A 22,003-nucleotide genomic window follows, 5' to 3' on the forward strand; every position below is an offset into this window, starting at 1 on the left:
GGATATTAGTCCCTTGTCAGAATAGTTTGCAAATATTTTCTTCTGTTCAGCAGATGTCTCTGCCCCCTGTTGATTGTTTCCTTTGCTGTGCAGAAGCTTTTTCATTTAATATAGTCAAATTTGTCTGTTTTTATTTTAGTTGTATGTGCTTTTGAGGTCTTAGCCACAAAATCGTTGCCTAAACCAATGTCCTTATGTATTTTACCTATATTTTCTTCTAGTAGTTTTATAGTTTAAGGTCTTACATTTAATCCTTCTTGAGTTGGCTTTTGCATATGATGAGAGACAAGGTCCAGTTTCATTAGCTTTTTTTAAAAATTAAACTTTCACTTGCACTTTCCTTCTGGATTCCATTTAATCAATTGCCAAGCTCCTCATTTGGCAGATGAAGAAATAGGCCAAAGGATTTAAAAGTAAGGCAACTTGCATAGGGCCATACAAGGAGATACTAGAAAAAGAGTATAAATAGAGGGTAGATAGTGACTATGTTTTAGATGAGATAAAATTGAGGTAATTGTGGTATATCCAGGTAAAAAAAACCTATGGACAATTAGATATATTTTTTGGTCGGGTGTGGTGGCTCATGCCTGTAATCCCAGCAGTTTGGGAGACTAGCCTGACCAACATGGCAAAACCCTGTCTCTACTAAAAATACAAAAATTAGGTGGGCATGGTGGCGGGTGCCTGTAATCCCAGCTACTTGGGAGGCTGAGGCAGGAGAATCACTTGAACCCAGGAGGCGGAGGTTGCAGTGAGCTGAGATCGCGGCACTGCACTCCAGCCTGAGTGACAGAGTGAGACTCCGTGTCAAAAAAAAAAGATACAAAATTAAGTCTTTGTGAATATGTTTAGAAATGTGACTTGAAGTTTAAGTTCCTCTCCAAGAAATCAGATCAAATATTTTTTACGTTCTGTTCAGTTACATTTACAATAGTTTATTATTTACTTACAACATGCAAAGTAATGTTGTAGACATATTGAGGGCATGTTAAAAATGAATAAGAGTCCCTCTCCCTCTCCCTCTCCCTCCCCTTTCTTCGGTCTCCCTCTCCTTTTTTCGGTCTCCCGCTGTTATGGAAGCTGGACTGTACTGCCATGATCTCGGCTCGCTGCAACCTCCCTGCCTCGGGCTCCTGTGACTCTCCTGCCTCGGCCTGCCGAGTGCCTGGGATTGCAGGCGCGCGCCGCCACGCCTGAATGGTTTTTGTATTTTTGGTGGAGACGGGGTTTCACCGTGTTGACCGGGCTGGTCTCCAGCTCCTGGCCTCGAGTGATCTGCCTGCCTCGGCCTCCCGAGGTGCTGGGATTGCAGACGGAGTCTTGCTAACTCAATGCTCAATGGTGCTCAGGCTGGAGTGCAGTGGTGTGATCTCGGCTCGCTGCAACCTCCACCTACCAGCCTCCTGCCTTGGCCTCTTAAAGTGCTAAGATTACAGCCTCTGCCTCGCCGCCACCCCGTCTAGGAAGTGAGGAGCATCTCTGCCTGGCCGCCCATTGTCTGGGATGTGAGGAGCCCCTCTGCCCGGCCGCCCTATCTGGGAAGTGAGGAGCGCCTCTGCCCGGCCGCCCATCGTCTGGGATGTGAGGAGCGCCTCTGCCCGGCTGCCGCCCCGTCTGGGAGGAAGTGAGGAGCGCCTCTGCCCGGCTGCCCCGTCTGGGAGATGAGGAGCACCTCGGCCCGGCCGCCCCGTCTGGGAGGTGAGGAGCGCCTCTGCCTGGCCGCCACCCCGTCTGGGAGGAAGTGAGGAGCGCCTCTGCCCGGTTGCCCCATCTGGGAAGTGAGGAGCGCCTCTGCCTCGCCGCCACCCCGTCTGGGAAGTGAGGAGCGCCTCTGCCCGGCCGCCACCCCATATGGGAAGTGAGGAGCGCCTCTGCCTCGCCGCCACCCCGTCTGGGAAGCGAGGAGCGCCTCTGCCTGGCCGCCACCCCGTCTGGGAAGTGAGGAGCGCCTCTGCCCGGCTGCCACCCCATATGGGAAGTGAGGAGCGCCTCTGCCCAGCCGCCCCTTCTGGGAGGTGAGGAGCGCCTCTGCCCGGCCGCCCCGTCTGGGAGGTGAGGAGTGCCTCTGCCCGGCCGCCCCGTCTGGGAGGTGAGGAGCGCCTCTGCCTGGCCGCCACCCCGTCTGGGAGGAAGTGAGGAGCACCTCTGCCCAGCTGCCCCATCTGGGAAGTGAGGAGCACCTCTACCCGGCTGCCACCCCGTATGGGAAGTGAGGAGCGCCTCTGCCCGGCCGCCCACTCTGGGAAGTGAGGAGCGCCTCTGCCTGGCCGCCCACTCAGGGAGGTGAGGAGCGCCTCTGCCTGGCCACTCCGTCTGGGAAGGGAGGAGTGCCTCTGCCCGGCCACCCCGTCTGGGAGGTGAGGAGCGCCTCTGCCCGGCCGCCACCCCGTCTGGGAGGAAGTGAGGAGCACCTCTGCCCGGCCGCCCCGTCTGGGAGGTGAGGAGCGCCTCTGCCCAGCTGCCACCCCGTCTGGGAGGAAGTGAGGAGCACCTCTGCCCGGCCGCCCCGTCTGGGAAGTGAGGAGCGCCTCTGCCCAGCCACCCCGTCTGGGAAGTGAGGAGCGCCTCTGCCCGGCTGCCACCCCGTCTGGGAGGAAGTGAGGAGCGCCTCTGCCCGGCTGCCCCATCTGGGAGATGAGGAGCACCTCTGCCCGGCCGCCCCGTCTGGGAGGTGAGGAGTGCCTCTGCCTGGCCGCCACCCCGTCTGGGAGGAAGTGAGGAGCGCCTCTGCCCGGCTGCCCCATCTGGGAAGTGAGGAGCACCTCTGCCCGGCCGCCCTATCTGGGAAGTGAGGAGCGCCTCTGCCCGGCTGCCCCATCTGGGAAGTGAGGAGCGCCTCTGCCCGGCCGCCACCCCATATGGGAAGTGAGGAGCGCCTCTGCCTGACCACTCCATCTGGGAGGTGAGGAGCGCCTCTGCCCGGCCGTCACCCCGTCTGGGAGGAAGTGAGGAGCACCTCTGCCCGGCTGCCCCGTCTGGGAGATGAGGAGCACCTCTGCCCGGCCGCCCCGTCTGGGAGGTGAGGAGCGCCTCTGCCTGGCCGCCACCCCGTCTGGGAGGAAGTGAGGAGCGCCTCTGCCCGGCTGCCCCATCTGGGAAGTGAGGAGCGCCTCTGCCCGGCAGCCACCCCATATGGGAAGTGAGGAGCGCCTCTGCCTGGCCACTCCGTCTGGGAGGTGAGGAGCGCCTCTGCCCGGCCGCCCCGTCTGGGAGGTGAGGAGTGCCTCTGCCCGGCCGTCACCCCGTCTGGGAGGAAGTGAGGAGCACCTCTGCCTGGCTGCCCCGTCTGGGAGATGAGGAGCACCTCTGCCCGGCTGCCCCATCTGGGAGGTGAGGAGTGCCTCTGCCCGGCCGCCACCCCGTCTGGGAGGAAGTGAGGAGCACCTCTGCCTGGCTGCCCCATCTGGGAAGGGAGGAGCACCTCTGCCCAGCCGCCACACCGTCTGGGAAGTGAGGAGCACCTCTGCCCGGCCACCCTGTCTAGGAGGTGAGGAGCGCCTCTGCCCGGCCACCCAGTCTGGGAAGTGAGGAGCGCCTCTGCCCGGCCGCCCAGTCTGGGAAGTGAGGAGCGCCTCTGCCCGGCCGCACTGTCTGGGAGGTGAGGAGCGCCTCTGCCTGGCCGCTACCCCGTCTGGGAGGAAGTGAGGAGCGTCTCTGCCCGGCCGCCCCGTCTGGGAAGTGAGGAGCGCCTCTGCCCGGCCGCCCCCTCTGGGAAGTGAGGAGCGCCTCTGCCCGGCCGCCCCGTCTGGGAGGTGAGGAGCGCCTCTGCCCGGCTGCCACCCGGTCTGGGAGGAAGTGAGGAGCGCCTCTGCCTGGGCGGCCCCGTCTGGGAAGCGAGGAGCGCCTCTGCCCGGCCGCCCTGTCTGGGAGGTGAGGAGCGCCTCTGCCCGGCTGCCCTGTCTGGGAGGTGTACCCAACAGCTCCGAAGAGACAGCGACCATTGGGAGCGGGCCATGAGGACGATAGCGGTTTTGTTGAAAAGAAGAGGGGGGAAGTGTGGGGAAAGGAAGGAGAGATCAGATTGTTGCTGTGTCTGTGTAGAAAGAGGTGGGCATAGGAGACTCCATTTTGTTCTGACTAGGAGAAATTCTTCTGCCTTGGGATGCTGTTGATCTATGGCCTTTCCCCCAGCCCCATGCTCTCTGAAACATATGCTGTGTCAACTCAGGGTTAAATGGATTAAGGGCGGTGCAAGATGTGCTTTGTTAAACAGATGCTTGAAGGCAGCATGCTCTTTAAGAGTCGTCACCACTCCCTAATCTCAAGTACCCAGGGGCACAAACACTGCAGAAGGCCGCAGGGTCCTCTGCCTAGGAAAACCAGAGACCTTTGTTCATGTGTTTATCTCCTGACCTTCTCTCCACTATTATCCTATGACCCTCCCATATCCCCCTCTCCGAGAAACACCCAAGAATCATCAATAAATACTTCATAAATTAAAAAAAAAAAAAAAAAAGGAAAAAAAAAATGAATAAGATAGTCTTTGCTTTCTAGAGGGTCATAACCATGAAGGAGATACTTTTAAAGTATATGTGGGTTCAGGTATGGTGGAATGAGCCTGTAATCCTAGCACTGTTGGGAGGCTGAGTCTGGAGGAGTGCTTGAGCCCAGGAGTTCGAGGTTATAGTGAGCTATGATTGTGCCACTGCACTCCAGCCTGAGTGATGGAGCAAGACCTTGTCTCTTAAAAAAAAGCATATGTGGGTAAATACTAGAAGAGAAGTACAGCTGAAGTGATGAGATTGCAAGGAGAAAGGGGAGAAACATATTGGGATGATCTGAGAAAGCCTAAAGATGGTGGGTTTTTGAGCTGATTCTTAAAGGATTGACAGAATTTCATCAGATAGATGGCAGTTATTCTAGACAGCAGTAAATAACCTTGAGCAAAGGCTTGGAAATGGAAGAAAAGTAGTGCTTATTTTGGGAATACAGACCAACAATCATATGCTCTTGGGGCATAAGATTTGAGAAGGTATAAGGTTGAAAAGTAGATAGGGCTAAGTTTATGATACTTTGTTAGAGTACTTCAAATTTAAGAACCTCCTTTTCAAACATGACATGTTATCCATTTGGATATGTTGTGAGACAAATTGTATTTTCTTGACTTATTTGACAAATACAGTGAAAGCTTGGAACCTAGTCAGCCTATGAAAGGACCTATGCTATTTCTTCCTCTCAATGAGATAGTTATAAAAGGGTGTACTGTATTCACAATGGCACAGATTCTTATCACTAGATTAGAAAATGCCACATGTGACTAACAGGTGATTTCAGTTTCATTTTAGTATTCGATCTTAAAGGTTTATACATCCTTTAATTATACTTGTTTTTAATGAAGAAGAAGTAAAATATTCACAAGATGAAGATTTTTCCAGAAGGGACTTTGAGTCAAAGATGGCTTTTTATATTTGACAAGTAAGTCTATATTTTATGTGTGTTATATTTGGTTGACAAGGGAAAGTTTCCTAGTTTTAATTTCTTTAAATATCTGCTTTATCTCAGATAGTTGTACAGTGGGCAAAAGTTACCTATTTTGGCTTGCAGCCAGGTAGCCACATAGCTAGGTTGATATTTGGAATTGGATTGAAACCGTTTGTGTTAAACCATTCTTGCATTGCTGTAAAGAAATACTTGAGACTAGGTAATTTATAAGAAAAGAGGGCCAGGCGCAGTTGCCCATGCTTGTAATCCCAGCATTTTGGGAGGCCGAGGTGGGTGGGTCGCTTGAGGTCAGGAGTTTGAAATCAGCCTGCCCAATATGGCGAAACCCCGTCTCTACTAAAAATACAAAAATTAGCCGGGTTTGGTGGTGTGCGCCTGTAGTCCCAGTTACTTGGGGAGGCTGAGGCAGGAAAATCACTTGAACCCACTGTCATTGATATTAGCACTTGGCTCCCTTTTAGTTAGGCAAATATCTTTAGCAAGTGGTTGCTGTACAGCTTGCTTAAAGTTCTCTTCTGAAGAAGCTTTTTCTTTCTGTCTCACCTGGCCAGGCTGCACATTTTTCAAACTTTTATGCTCTGCTTCCTGTTTAAATATAAATTGAAATTTTCAGTCATTTTCTTGCTTCCACATCTGGGCATAGGTTGTTAGAAGCAGCCAGTCCACGTCTTGAATGCTTTGCTACTTAGAAATTTCTTCTGCCAGGTACCCTAAATCATCACTCTGAAGTTCAAACTTCCATAGATCTCTAGGGCACAAATACAATCCAGCCAAGCTTTTTGCTGAGGCATAACATGGGTGATCTTTGCTCCACTTCTGAATAAGTTACTCATTTCCATCTGAGACATCAGCAGCCTGGACTTCACTGTCCATATCATTATCAGCATTAGGGTCACAACCTTTAAGAAGCTCCAAACTTTCCCTCATCTTCCCTTCTTCTCTGAGTCTTATAAACTCTTCTAGCCTCTGCCTGTTACTCAGTTCTAACACTGTTTTCTTGTTTTCAGGTATCTTTATAGCAAAACTTTACTACTGGTGCCAATTTTCTGTGTTAGGCCATTCTTGCATTGCTATAAAGAAATACCTGAGACTGGGTAATTTATAAGAAAATAAGTTTAATTGGCTCATGGTTCTTCAGGCTGTACAGGAAGCAAAATGCCAGAATCTGCTTTTGGAGAGGCCTCAGGAAGCTTACAATCATGGCAGAAGGTGAAGAGAGAGCAGGTGTCTCACATGGAGAGAGCAGGAGCAAAAAAGAGAGTAGTGGGGGAGATGCAATGCTTTACAACAACCAGATCTCGCTCACTATCGTGAGGGCAGCACGAAACCATGAGAGATCCACCCTTATGACCCAAAACCTCCAACCAGGTCCCACCTCCAACATGGGGGATTACAATTCAACATGAGATTTGGTAGGGACATGTATTCAGACTATATCATTGTCCTATTAAGTCAGTAAGTGTAAGAAGTCCCTTATGAAGCCAAACTTTGTAGGTGGCATTATTTTACCTAAGGTGGTACTGGAATAGTGATCAACCATAGAGATAGAGATGAACTATTCTTAATACAAGTTATACAACTATGTGATTATTGAAAGACCTGCAGGCTCTCTTTATCAGATCTGCCATATGTATTAGCTTGCTATGTAGGTTTCCTTCTACTTGGTGTTATGTTCTGCCTGACTAAATTAGGAATATGGATATTACCATATTAGATTAATCTATTGCATCTAATGTTCTGCCAGTAACAGTTTCTGTTTCTTGGAAATTATTCTTTCCATCTTGCAAAAGTTGACTCAAAACTGCTAGTGTTGGCCAGGTATGGTACCTGTGCTGATAGTCCCAGCTACTCAGGAGGCTAAGGTGGGAGGATCACTTGGGCACAGGAATTCAAGACCAGCCTGGGTAATATAGAGAGACCCTATCTCTTAAACAAACAAACAACCCACCCAAACCTGCTACTACTATTTTTATTACTCTTGCCAGGTAAAGGAAGCTCTCTTTATGGGTAGAGAGATTAAGAAATGCACATATGGAATACTGAAGTATTATAGTCTGTAATTTTAAGGAACTTATCTACATTTAAAATCATTTAAAGCAAAATTTTAGCTTAACTATTGTGTTTTAGTCAAGTTTTATTCTTTTGAACATGTTCTCAGACTATAAAGTTTTCCTGAGAAAAAGCAGTGGAAAATAAGTTAAAGATTAAAAAAAAAAAAAAAATCTTTTTTTGTTTTGTTTTGTGACAGGGTCTCACTTTGTTGCCCAGGCTGGAGTGCAGCGATGCCATATCAGTTCACTGCAACCCCCGCTTCCTGGGCTTAAATGATCCTCCCACCTCAGCCTCCCAAGTAGCTGACACTACAGGAGCACACTACCATGCCTGGCTAATTTTTGTATTTTTTTTTTTGTAGAGGCAGGGTTTCACCATGTTGCCCAGGCTGGTCTTGAACTCCTGGACTCAAGTGAGCTGCCTGGCTCAGCCTCCCAAAGTGCTGAGATTGCAGGCGTGAGCTACTGTACCTGGCCAAGATTTTTGTTTAGAAAGGTTTAGATCACATCATTTGCAATTCTAACTATATTCCTCTCTCCCTTTAATTTCACTACAGAAAATAATGATATACAATAATAATGTGTATTCTATCTCAAATCTATAGACTGCTATGCCTAAGTGTTATACTCACACAGCTATAAGTGTTTTCTGTTTTCTCTTCAGATACTGTGTAAGTATATTGTGGGTAGGACCTAAGCATTGGAGGCAAACAGATTTTACTTATTAGAGAAAACTCACCTAAATACCCAACACCTCTATGCCTCAGTTTTCTGGTCTACACAATAGCGTCAATAATACTGTTTTCACAGGGATTTGTGAGGATTAAATGAAATAATTTATGCCAAAAAAACTTCACTTTTAGTAAACACCTAGCAGTAGTAGCTACTATTACTACCATCTATTCTTCTCCTATATAAGCAATTTTTTTCTTAGTAAAGCTTAAGAAATTATATTTTTAAGAATGATATTAGAACAGGATTTGTATGCACATTAAACATATCCAATAGAACCATGCTAAGGAATTTCTGACAATATTTTTTGAAACTTTTGTTTTTGAAGGATTCAAAATCTAGTGCATTAGACTTTTGAACTAGCTGTTCCTTCAAGCTGGAAAGCTTTTCCATCTCATATTCACATGGCCAATTTCACTACTCAAATGCCACCCTCTCAGTGAGTCCTGCCCTGACCAATCTAATTAATGTCACAGCCCATGATATGCCCATCTCTACTGTAATGGCTGATCTTCCTTACTATGCTTTATTTTTTCCATAGCACTTACCACCTTCTAATATATTTGATTTATTATTTTTTATTGTTAATTGACTATATTTTGAATTTTATGTTTAAAAATGATACTTAATAGATGTACATATTTTTGAGGTACATGTGATAATTTAATACATTCATATAATTTATAAAGATCAAATAATTGTAATTGAGATACCCCTTGATTATCTTTCTGTGCTAGGGTATAAGTTCCACAGGGGCAGGAATATTTGTCTGTCATCACTTGCTATATCCAGGAAAGCCTAAAACAGCACATGGTAGGTTCTAAGTAAATATTTAATTAGTTCAATTGAGCAGAACCTCCCGATTAATCTCATCCTCCTAAACCTCATGTGTATATTGGCTTGAGGTCTTTCATGTTAACATAAGAAACCTACTGCAGGGAAATTCACGGCCCACTAGATTTTAAAAACTCAGTTTTTAAACTTTTTTTCTGTCCTCTTGGCCACAACATTCTTGACAGGAGAAGCAGTGATCATAACTGTTGCTTTATTCTGTAAGACGAATGAAATACCTTTTAATATTATTCTGAAGACTTTTTAGCAAAATACTTATAAGTGATAAAATGATAAGAACACAGTAAGTATTAGTGTGTGTGTGTGTGTTTTTAGTAAACATTCACCTTGGTGTGTTTAAAGTAATAAATATTTTTTATAGAAACATAGTGTGTTAACTGGTCTGGCTGCCATAGCAGAATACCACAGACTTGTTAGCTTAAACAATAGAAATTTATTTTTTGACAGTTCTGGACACTGGAAGTCCAAGATCAATGTGCCAGCAGGGTTGGTTTCTGGTGAGGTTCTTTCTCCTTGGGTTACAGATGGCTGCCTTCTTGTGTCCTTACATGGCCTTTTCTCTGGTGTTGCTTCCTCTTCTTGTAAGAACACCAGTCCTATTGCTTCAGGGCTCCAGAGCTCATTTATCCCTCCTTACCTTTAAGATCATACCATAGTACTTTTTCACTTAACATTATATGAAGTCAGGTCAGACATTGCAAACTCATATGCTTACAGAGGCCAGGCAAGCAGTTAGCAAAGTAATAATGATAACTAACATTTACTGGGCCCTAACTGTGTGCCAAGTACTTTTCTAGGGGTTTATATGTATTACATGTATTATCTTTCTTGACCTTCACAACAACCCTATAAGGTATATACCATTATTCTCTCCACATTTTAGATGAAGAAAATAAAGTATAAGGCTGAAACGAACACATTTAAGGACACACAGCTAGTAGCTAGCTGCATTAACATTGAGACCCAGCTGTTGAAATGCCTGAAATGGGCCAGATGACTACTGTGTTGAACAGGAGAGAGCATGCCCCATCTAAAGGGGCAGCCACTGCTCATGAAGGACTAATCTAGTATAGAAGATCTTTCTGTTTTTTGATAGCAGTTAAGCATTTGCGTTTTTTGTGAACTGTTGGCAATTAATTAGGAAAACAAACCAAAAAACCACCATTGAGTCAGACAAATCTTGTATACAGATTCTGTTCATTCAGTATGTTTATAAAATAGTAAAAATAATAGTAGAATCTACATTTTAAGTGATAGAAGAATTAAATTGGGGCGTTTTATATACAACATTTTGCTCAGTGCTTGGCACATAGTGGTAAGTAAATTTAGCTTTCATTAGTAGCATAAATATTTTCTCCAGTCATCGAGATTCTGCATGAGTATCATTTACTATTTTTATTTTAAAAAATTATATACCTAACAACATCAGTACAAGTGTGTTGTAAAAAAAAACCTCAAAAAATATAGCAGTATAGAGAGAAAACAACTGAAGTTGCGTTTGCTTCCTACTCTCAACCCCCTTCCTCTCTCCATGTATAATTAAAAACCATAAATAGTATACAGTATTTATCTTTCTGGGATTTGCTTTTTTCACTTAAAACATCTTGAAGATCTTCTGAAGTGAATTCATACAAAGCTGCTTTAATCTTTTTAAAGGCTGCATGGTGTATCCTTTAATATGGATGTACCATAATCTATTGAACTAGGCTTCTCAATTGTCATTCAGGTAGTTTTCAATATTTCGCTCTTATAAAAAAGGCTCTGCAAAGATTATCTTTTTGTACATTTTTGAATATTTCCCTAGGATAGAATCCTAGATGGAATTGCTGGGCCAAAACCATATTAAGAATTTTTACAACTATTGTACCTTTGTTACATATATTTTAGTAGTTTTATAATATTCCATTTTATGAATCTACCTTTATTTACTTTACCATTTCCTTATGTTGAAATATTTAGGTTGTTTCCAGTTTGCCACTATAAAATCATGTGATAAATTTCTTTGTGGGTAGGTCATATTTTTAAAAGATAAATAGTCTGAGAGGAAGTTATCAACTATCAAGTATATTTCTGAGACTTTCCCAAAGCTAGTATAAGAACTGTGTTTAGTGGCAATATATTATTTTTAGAAAAAGTAGAGTTTTGATAAAATCATTGCCAAGTTTTTAATATTATACATGGATGAAATTGGAAATCATCATTCTCAGTAAACTATCACAAGAACAAAAAACCAAACACCGCATATTCTCACTCATAGGTGGGAATTGAACAATGAGAACACATGGACACAGGAAGGAGAACATCACACTTCGGGGACTGTTGTGGGGTGGGGGGAGGGGGGAGGGATAGTATTGGGAGATACACCTAATGCTATATGACGAGTTGGTGGGTGCAGCGCACCAGCATGGCACATGTATACATATGTAACTTACCTGCACGTTGCACACATGTACCATAGAGCCTAAAGTATAATAATAATAATAATAATAGTATAATAATAATAATAAAAAGAAAAAAAAGATATTTTGGAACTTAAATATCTGTTTTATTTTAGGTCTTGTCATCTGCAATGAAGATCATTGTGAAACAGAAGATTGATTAAAGCCTTGTAACATTGGACCTAGATTAGAGATTTAGAAAAGAAAGTCAAAATTAGTCACTTTGGTGTTAGTGTTCCCATTTCATATTATTTATTCTTTCTTCTAAATAGATTTAGGGAGTAGAAATTAAAATTCAATGCTATACCAAAGGATATACCAATATTTATTCGGCTTTTTTTCCCTTTTTGTGAGGGAGAAAAAAGTAGATAACGAAAAGCTATAGTCATTCATAATGAAATATACTAAACAGAATTTTATAATGTCAGTTCTTGGCATTATAATCTACATAACTGATTTAATTGTGGACATATGGGTATCTGTCAGATTTTTCCATGAAGGACAGTATGTTTTTAGTGTTTTAGCATTAAGCTTTATGCTTTTTGGAACACTTGTGGCTCAGTGTTTTAGTTATTCTTGGTTCAAGGCTGATTTAAAGAAAGCAGGCCAAGAAAGTCAGCATTGTTTTCTTCTACTTCATTGCTTGCAAGGAGGAGTTTTTACAAGGTGAGCATACATGTTTAATCATTACCACTGTTTTTCTTTTTCCAAACAGAAGCTACCATTTTGTATCTTGGTAGTCAAATGTACAAAGATCCATTGTTTGCATGAAGCACAAAGGTTACTTGCTCCTCACTATTGTGCTAATATAAGTCATTGCCATACTGTCAGAATTTTCCAGGTTCATTAATAAAAATGTTTAAATTTATCTAATTAAATATCTAATTAAATTTTCTGATATGAACTCAGTTTTCATGAGAAGGAAAAAGACATTTCTATGTCTTACAGAACTTTTATCTTCTGTGTATATTCTAAGTCTGATTGTGTAAATATGGCATTTCACTTGTAACTGAGAGAGTACTCACTTTTTTGATACTTATCATTGATTTAACTAAATGAAATTTTTGCTGCAATAATGCAGTAGCTATGTGGTTAGCTAGGTACAGAGTCATAGAACTAAAGCAACCTTAAGAATCATGTTGTTATAGGTAGAGAAACTAGACTCTAAATAGGCCCTCAGAATTCCATGATTCTCTGTATATTTAATTTTTTATGACCTCTCCACTATTACTTTAAGTGATTCTACTTTTGATTCTGTCCTGTTAAAAAGCAACAAATTCATGATCCTTAGTTGAATGTATTAAAAAAATTCCAGGCTTTTCTTATATTAATTAATGGGAATAATGCCATTGTATTTATGTGGAGACTTATAGTTTTCAAAATATTTTCACATATTTTGCCTTTTTGAAGCTATAGTTATTATGTTTTTAATATGTAAAAGAAACAGAATGTGCAGTGAGAAAGAAGTTTACAGGTTTTAGGAAAAGCTGGAAAGAAAGTGCTTTAGTTGTTGGTATTAGAAGTCAATTTTCAAACTGCACATTCTCAATAAGACGAAAATGTTTAAAGAAATACAGTAAAAGTGCTGATGAACAAATACATATGTAATAGGTAAGATTAAATGAGTACTCCGTATGAGCAATATTAAGAATTATGTAGTTGTAATATTGAAGAAAGATAAAAGTTGCTTTTGCAAGGAATTTAGAAATACGATAAATTCTCTGTTACTTGCCATTCTAATAATGGAAAATTTGCACATCTACAGAACTATTTTCATCAGCATTCAAATGAGGACCTTAAGGTACATTGTGTTATCAATTATAAATTGTATTATAAAAGAAAGGCCAAATTGCCTTGATTTTCAGTGTCTCTTGATACACCTAGTAATTTTTGATTGAATATTACACATTGTATACAAAAGATGATAGAAGTTCCAAATGCTACTGTTTTGCTTTTTCTCTGGTAGGCATTTAGACTAAGGTTCAATCTGCTTTTGGTTTGTAATCTCTAGGGAACTGAGAGTATGGTGTGGTCATCTCACCTCCACAAGTCCTGAACACTAATTTTTATCTTGGCACCATAAGACTACCAGAAAGCCTGTTTTGCTTTTTCAAGACTTTCTGCTTAGCTTTTAGCCTCTATGGTGTAGTTTCAAAATTTGGCACATATGTTGTTGGAAAAATTGATTGAGCTGAGGTCAACAGACCTCTAAAACCTAGCTTAAACATCTTGAAGATCTTCTGAAGTGAGTTCATACAAAGCTGCTTTACTCTTTTTAAAGGCTGCATGGTGTATCCTTTAGTATGGATGTGCTATAATCTATTGAACTAGGCCTCTCTTCTTACCTAACAACAGCCCTTTGCTTGGGCAGAATCCAGGTTTTCAACCTCTTGTTCTGAGTAATAGAATCAGCAAATATTTCCAAGCAACAAGCATTTGTAGGTATATCAGCCCAGTTTGTAGTTTCTCTAGTTGCTTTGGCAGGAGCATTGGTCTGTTCCAATATGCTGGATCCTACCTAGAAGTATAGTGCGTAATGTGCGGTCTTAAATTGTTCCAAGTATAAAGTAAAACAAAACCTTTGCTGTTAACATTGATAATTTAAAGACCTCAAAACAATAGAATTCGATTTGCTATGCTCCCAACTAATATATTTATATTGTTGTCATTTTAATGCCTGTTTTTAATCCCACTAGATGATATTATGTATTTTTCTACCTCATGTAGTTAAATTCTACTAAATTTTGTTTATGTTTACCCATATATTTACGACTCTCTTTATTTTTTATTTCTTCTTGAATCTTAGGACTTCTACCTAGAATTACTTTTCTTTTCTTTTTTTTTTTTTTTTTTGAGACAGGGCCTTGCTCTGTCACCCAGGCTGGCCTGCAGTGGCGCTTTCCCGGCTCATTGCAGCCTCCGCCTCCTGGGTTCAAGAGATTCTCCTGCATCAGCTTCCTGAGTAGCTGCGATTACAGGCATGTGCCATGACACCTGGTTAATTTTTGTATTTTTAGTAGAAATGGGGTTTAGTCATGTTGGCCAGGCTGGTCTCAAACTCCTGGCCTTAAGTGATCCACCCACTTCGGCCTCCCAAAGTGTTGGGATTATAGGTGTGAGCCACCATGTTCGGCCCTAGAATTACTTTACTTCTGCCTTCCTGAGGTCTGCCTTTTAGAATGTCATCTATTGAGGGGCTGTTGGCGACATCACCTCTTACTTTTTGGTTGTTCGAAAATGTCTTTATTTCATTATCTTTATTGAGAGATATTTTAGTGGCTATAGAATGCTAGATGAGTAGTTATTTTCTCTCTGCATATTATATTTGATTGTTGGTTTCTTTTTTATTTTATTTAATTTTATTATTATTACACTTTAAGTTTTAGGGTACATGTGCACAATGTGCAGGTTAGTTACATATGTATACATGTGCCATGCTGGTGTGCTGCACCCATTAACTCGTCATTTAGCATTAGGTATATTTCCTAATGCTATCCCTCCCCCCTCCCCCCACCCCACAACAGTCCCCAGAGTGTGATGTTCCCCTTCCTGTGTCCATGTGTTCCCATTGTTCAATTCCCACCTATGAGTGAGAATATGCAGTGTTTGGTTTTTTGTCCTTGCGATAGTTTACTGAGAATGATGATTCCCAATTTCATCCATGTCCCTACAAAGGACATGAACTCATCATTTTTTATGGCTGCATAGTATTCCATGGTGTATATGTGCCACATTTTCTTAATCCAGTCTATCGTTGTTGGACATTTGGATTGGTTCCAAGTCTTTGCTATTGTGAATAGTGCCGCAATAAACATATGTGTGCATGTGTCTTTATAGCAGCATGACTTATAGTCCTTTGGGTATATACCCAGTAATGGGATGGCTGGTTCAAATGGTATTTCTAGTTCTAGATCCCTGAGGAATCGCCACACTGACTTCCACAATGGTTGAACTAGTTTACAGTCCCACCAACAGTGTAAAAGTGTTCCTATTTCTCCACATCCTTTCCAGCACCTGTTGTTTCCTGACTTTTTAATGATTGCCATTCTAACTGGTGTGAGATGGTATCTCATTGTGGTTTTGATTTGCATTTCTCTGATGGCCAGTGATGGTGAGCATTTTTTCATGTGTTTTTTGGCTGCATAAATGTCTTCTTTTGAGAAGCGTCTGTTCATGTCCTTTGCCCACTTTTTGATGGGGTTGTTTGTTTTTTTCTTGTAAATTTGTTTGAGTTCATTGTAGATTCTGGATATTAGCCCTTTGTCAGATGAGTAGGTTGCGAAAATTTTCTCCCGTTTTGTAGGTTCCCTGTTCACTCTGATGGTAGTTTCCTTTGCTGTGCAGAAGCTCTTGAGTTTAATTAGATCCCATTTGTCAATTTTGGCTTTTGTTGCCATTGCTTTTGGTGTTTTAGACATGAAGTCCTTGCCCATGCCTGTGTCCTGAATGGTAATGCCTAGGTTTTCTTCTAGGGTTTTTATGGTTTTAGGTCTAACGTTTAAGTCTTTAATCCATCTTGAATTAATTTTTGTATAAGGTGTAAGGAAGGGATCCAGTTTCAGCTTTCTACATATGGCTAGCCAGTTTTCCCAGCACCATTTATTAAATAGGGAATGCTTCCCCATTGCTTGTTTTTCTCAGGTTTGCCAAAGATCAGATAGTTGTAGATATGTGGCATTATTTCTGAGGGCTCTGTTCTGTTCCATTGATCTATATCTCTGTTTTGGTACCAGTACCATGCTGTTTTTGTTACTGTAGCCTTGTAGTATAGTTTGAAGTCAGGTAGCGTGATGCCTCCAGCTTTGTTCTTTTGGCTTAGGATTGACTTGGCGATGCGGGCTCTTTTTTGGTTCCATATGAACTTTAAAGTAGTTTTTTCCAATTCTGTGATGAAAGTCATTGGTAGCTTGATGGGGATGGCATTGAATCTATAAATTACCTTGGGCAGTATGGCCATTTTCATGATATTGATTCTTCCTACCCATGAGCATGGAATGTTCTTCCATTTGTTTGTATCCTCTTTTATTTCATTGAGCAGTGGTTTGTAGTTCTCCTTGAAGAGGTCCTTCACGTCCCTTGTAAGTTGGATTCCTAGGTGTTTTATTCTCTTTGAAGCAATTGTGAATGGGAGTTCACTCATGATTTGGCTCTCTGTTTGTCTGTTATTGGTGTATAAGAATGCTTGTGATTTTTGTACATTGATTTTGTATCCTGAGACTTTGCTGAAGTTGCCTATCAGCTTAAGGAGATTTTGGGCTGAGACAATGGGGTTTTCTAGATATACAATCATGTCATCTGCAAACAGGGACAATTTGACTTCCTCTTTTCCTAATTGAATACCCTTTATTTCCTCCTCCTGCCTAATTGCCCTGGCCAGAACTTCCAACACTATGTTGAACAGGAGTGGTGAGAGAGGGCATCCCTGTCTTGTGCCAGTTTTCAAAGGGAATGCTTCCAGTTTTTGCCCATTCAGTATGATATTGGCTGTGGGTTTGTCATAGATAGCTCTTATTATTTTGAGATACGTCCCATCAGTACCTAATTTATTGAGAGTTTTTAGCATGAAGGGTTGTTGAATTTTGTCAAAGGCCTTTTCTGCATCTATTGAGATAATCATGTGGTTTTTGTCTTTGGTTCTCTTTGTATGCTGGATTACATTTATTGATTTGTGTATATTGAACCAGCCTTGCATCCCAGGGATGAAGCCCACTTGATCATGGTGGATAAGCTTTTTGATGTGCTGCTGGATTTGGTTTGCCAGTATTTTATTGAACATTTTTGCATCAATGTTCATCAAGGATATTGGTCTAAAATTCTCTTTTTTGGTTGTGTCTCTGCCCAGCTTTGGTATCAGGATGATGCTGGCCTCATAAAATGAGTTAGGGAGGATTCCCTCTTTTTCTATTGATTGGAATAGTTTCAGAAGGAATGGTACCAGTTCCTCCTTGTACCTCTGGTAGAATTCGGCTGTGAATCCATCTGGTCCTGGACTCTTTTTGGTTGGTAAGCTATTGATTATTGCCACAATTTCAGAGCCTGTTATTGGTCTATTCAGAGATTCAACTTCTTCCTGGTTTAGTCTTGGGAGGGTGTATGTGTCGAGGAATTTATCCATTTCTTCTAGATTTCCTAGTTTATTTGCGTAGAGGTGTTTGTAGTATTCTCTGATGGTAGTTTGTATTTCTGTGGGATCGGTGGTGATATCCCCTTTATCATTTTTTATTGCATCTATTTGATTCTTCTCTCTTTTCTTCTTTATTAGTCTTACTAGCGGTCTATCAATTTTGTTGATCCTTTCAAAAAACCAGCTCCTGGATTCATTGATTTTTTGAAGGGTTTTTTGTGTCTCTATTTCCTTCAGTTCTGCTCAGATTTTAGTTATTTCTTGCCTTCTGCTAGCTTTTGAATGTGTTTGCTCTTGCTTTTCTAGTTCTTTTAATTGTGATGTTAGGGTGTCCATTTTGGATCTTTCCTGCTTTCTCTTGTGGGCATTTAGTGCTATAAATTTCCCTCTACACACTGCTTTGAATGTGTCCCAGAGATTCTGGCATGTTGTGTCTTTGTTCTCGTTGGTTTCAAAGAACATCTTTATTTCTGCCTTCATTTTGTTATGTACCCAGTAGTCATTCAGGAGCAGGTTGTTCAGTTTCCATATAGTTGAGCGGTTTTGAGTGAGTTTCTTAATCCTGAGTTCTAGTTTGATTGCACTGTGGTCTGAGAGACAGTTTGTTATAATTTCTGTTCTTTTACATTTGCTGAGGAGAGCTTTACTTCCAACCATGTGGTCAATTTTGGAATAGGTGTGGTGTGGTGCTGAAAAAAATGTATATTCCATTGATTTGGGGTGGAGAGTTCTGTAGATGTCTATTAGGTCCGCTTGGTGCAGAGCTGAGTTCAATTCCTGGCTATCCTTGTTGACTTTCTGTCTCGTTGATCTGTCTAATGTTGACAGTGGGGTGTTAAAGTCTCCCATTATTATTGTGTGGGAGTCTAAGTCTCTTTGTAGGTCACTGAGGACTTGCTTTATGAATCTGGGTGCTCCTGTATTGGGTGCATATATATTTAGGATAGTTAGCTCTTCTTGTTGAATTGATCCCTTTACCGTTATGTAATGGCCTTCTTTGTCTCTTTTGATCTTTGTTGGTTTAAAGTCTGTTTTATCAGAGACTAGGATTGCAACCCCTGCCTTTTTTTGCTTTCCATTTGCTTGGTAGATCTTCCTCCATCCTTTTATTTTGAGCCTATGTGTGTCTCTGCACGTGAGATGGGTTTCCTGAATACAGCACACTGATGGGTCTTGACTCTTTATCCAATTTGCCAGTCTGTGTCTTTTAATTGGAGCATTTAGTCCATTTACATTTAAAGTTAATATTGTTATGTGTGAATTTGATCCTGTCATTATGATGTTAGCTGGTTATTTTGCTCGTTAGTTGATGCAGTTTCTTCCTAGCCTCGATGGTCTTTACAATTTGGCATGATTTTGCAGTGGCTGGTACCGGTTGTTCCTTTCCATGTTTAGTGCTTCCTTCAGGAGCTCTTTTAGGGCAGGCCTGGTGGTGACAAAATCTCTCAGCATTTGCTTGTCTGTAAAGTATTTTATTTCTCCTTCACTTATGAAGCTTAGTTTGGCTGGATATGAAATTGTGGGTTGAAAATTCTTTTCTTTAAGAACGTTGAATATTGGCCCCCACTCTCTTCTGGCTTGTAGAGTTTCTGCCGAGAGATCCGCTGTTAGTCTGATGGGCTTCCCTTTGTGGGTAATCCGACCTTTCTCTCTGGCTGCCCTTAACATTTTTTCCTTCATTTCAACTTTGGTGAATCTGACGATTATGTGTCTTGGAGTTGCTCTTCTCGAGGAGTATCTTTGTGGCGTTCTCTGCATTTCCTGAATCTGAATGTTGGCCTGCCTTGCTAGATTGGGGAAGTTCTCCTGGATAATATCCTGCAGAGTGTTTTCCAACTTGTTTCCATTCTCCCTGTCACTTTCAGGTACACCAATCAGACGTAGATTTGGTCTTTTCATATAGTCTCATATTTCTTGGCGGCTTTGTTCATTTCTTTTTATTCTTTTTTCTCTAAACTTCCCTTCTCCCTTCATTTCATTCATTTCATTTTCCATCACTGATACCCTTCCTTCCAGTGATCGCATCGGTTCCTGAGGCTTCTGCATTCTTCACATAGTTCTCGAGCCTTGGCTTTCAGCTCCATCAGCTCCTTTAAGCACTTCTCTGTATTAGTTATTCTAGTTATACATTTGTCTAAATTTTTTTCAAAGTTTTTAACTACTTTGCCTTTGTTTTGAATTTCCTCCTGTAGCTCGGAGTAGTTTGATCGTCTGAAGCCTTCTTCTCTCAACTCGTCAAAGTCATTCTCCGTCCAGCTTTGTTCCGTTGCTGGTGAGGAACTGCATTCCTTTGGAGGAGGAGAGGCGTTCTGCTTTTTAGAGTTTCCAGTTTTTCTGCTCTGTTTTTTCCCCATCTTTGTGGTTTTGTCTACTTTTGGTCTTTGATGGTGGTGATGTACAGATGGTTTTTGGAGTGGATGTCCTTTCTGTTTGTTAGTTTTCCTTCTAACAGACAGGACCCTCAGCTGCAGGTCTGTTGGAGTACCTGGCCGGCCGTGTGAGGTGTCAGTCTGCCCCTGCTGGGGGGTGCCTCCCAGTTAGGCTGCTCAGGGGTCAGGGGTCAGGGACCCACTTGAGGAGGCAGTCTGCCCGTTCTCAGATCTCCAGCTGCGTGCTGGGAGAACCACTGCTCTCTTCAAAGCTGTCAGACAGGGACATTTAAGTCTGTAGAGGTTACTGCTGTCTTTTTGTTTGTCTGTGCCCTGCCCCCAGAGGTGGAGCCTACAGAGGCAGGCAGGCCTCCTTGAGCTGTGGTGGGCTCCACCCAGTTCGAGCTTCCAGGCTGCTTTGTTTACCTAAGCAAGCCTGGGCAATGGCGGGCGCCCCTCCCCCAGCCTTGCTGCCACCTTGCAGTTTGATCTCAGACTGCTGTGCTTGCGATCAGCGAGACTCCGTGGGCGTAGGACCCTCTGAGCCAGGTGCAGGATATAATCTCCTGGTGCGCTGTTTTTTAAGCAGGTCGGAAAAGCACAGTATTAGGGTGGTAGTGACCGGATTTTCCAGGTGCCATCAGCCACCCCTTTCTTTGACTAGGAAAGGGAACTCCCTAACCCCTTTTGCTTCCGAAGTGAGGCAATGCCTCACCCTGCTTCGGCTCACGCACAGTGCGCTGCACCCACTTTCCTGCGCCCACTGTCTGCGACTCCCTAGTGAGATGAACCCGGTACCTCAGATGGAAATGCAGAAATCACTGTCTTCTGTGTCGCTCACATTCTGTAGGATATTATCCAGGAGAACACTCTGCAGGATATTATCCAGGAGAACTTCCCCAATCTAGCAAGGCAGGCCAACATTCAGATTCAGGAAATGCAGAGAACGCCACAAAGATACTCCTCGAGAAGAGCAACTCCAAGACACATAATCGTCAGATTCACCAAAGTTGAAATGAAGGAAAAAATGTTAAGGGCAGCCAGAGAGAAAGGTCGGATTACCCACAAAGGGAAGCCCATCAGACTAACAGCGGATCTCTCGGCAGAAACTCTACAAGCCAGAAGAGAGTGGGGGCCAATATTCAACGTTCTTAAAGAAAAGAATTTTCAACCCACAATTTCATATCCAGCCAAACTAAGCTTCATAAGTGAAGGAGAAATAAAATACTTTACAGACAAGCAAATGCTGAGAGATTTTGTCACCACCAGGCCTGCCCTAAAAGAGCTCCTGAAGGAAGCACTAAACATGGAAAGGAACAACCGGTACCAGCCACTGCAAAATCATGCCAAATTGTAAAGACCATCGAGGCTAGGAAGAAACTGCATCAACTAACGAGCAAAATAACCAGCTAACATCATAATGACAGGATCAAATTCACACATAACAATATTAACTTTAAATGTAAATGGACTAAATGCTCCAATTAAAAGACACAGACTGGCAAATTGGATAAAGAGTCAAGACCCATCAGTGTGCTGTATTCAGGAAACCCATCTCACGTGCAGAGACACACATAGGCTCAAAATAAAAGGATGGAGGAAGATCTACCAAGCAAATGGAAAGCAAAAAAAGGCAGGGGTTGCAATCCTAGTCTCTGATAAAACAGACTTTAAACCAACAAAGATCAAAAGAGACAAAGAAGGCCATTACATAACGGTAAAGGGATCAATTCAACAAGAAGAGCTAACTATCCTAAATATATATGCACCCAATACAGGAGCACCCAGATTCATAAAGCAAGTCCTCAGTGACCTACAAAGAGACTTAGACTCCCACACAATAATAATGGGAGACTTTAACACCCCACTGTCAACATTAGACAGATCAACGAGACAGAAAGTCAACAAGGATAGCCAGGAATTGAACTCAGCTCTGCACCAAGCGGACCTAATAGACATCTACAGAACTCTCCACCCCAAATCAATGGAATATAC

General features: G+C 42.5%; 1 protein-coding gene across 5 annotated transcripts in view; it reads left to right on the top strand.

Moving 5' to 3' along the window:
- The window catches only part of XKR9 (XK related 9), a 125,950-nt gene that overhangs the window by 60,954 nt on the left and 42,993 nt on the right, over positions 1 to 22,003 (top strand). For 3 of the 5 annotated variants that reach the window (XM_063668875.1, XM_054498142.2, XM_054498139.2), the window contains exon 2: positions 11,632 to 12,181. In XM_063668875.1, coding sequence (XP_063524945.1) covers positions 11,910 to 12,181 — 272 coding nt within the window. In that variant the 5' untranslated portion in view covers positions 11,632 to 11,909. Of the gene's footprint in view, positions 1 to 5,338; positions 5,416 to 11,631; positions 12,182 to 22,003 lie in introns of all 5 variants that reach the window. The other 2 variants (XM_063668876.1, XM_054498141.2) reach the window with 1 other exon arrangement.

Source organism: Pongo pygmaeus, chromosome 7 (genome assembly GCF_028885625.2).
Source record: "Pongo pygmaeus isolate AG05252 chromosome 7, NHGRI_mPonPyg2-v2.0_pri, whole genome shotgun sequence".
Classification (NCBI taxonomy): domain Eukaryota; kingdom Metazoa; phylum Chordata; class Mammalia; order Primates; family Hominidae; genus Pongo; species Pongo pygmaeus.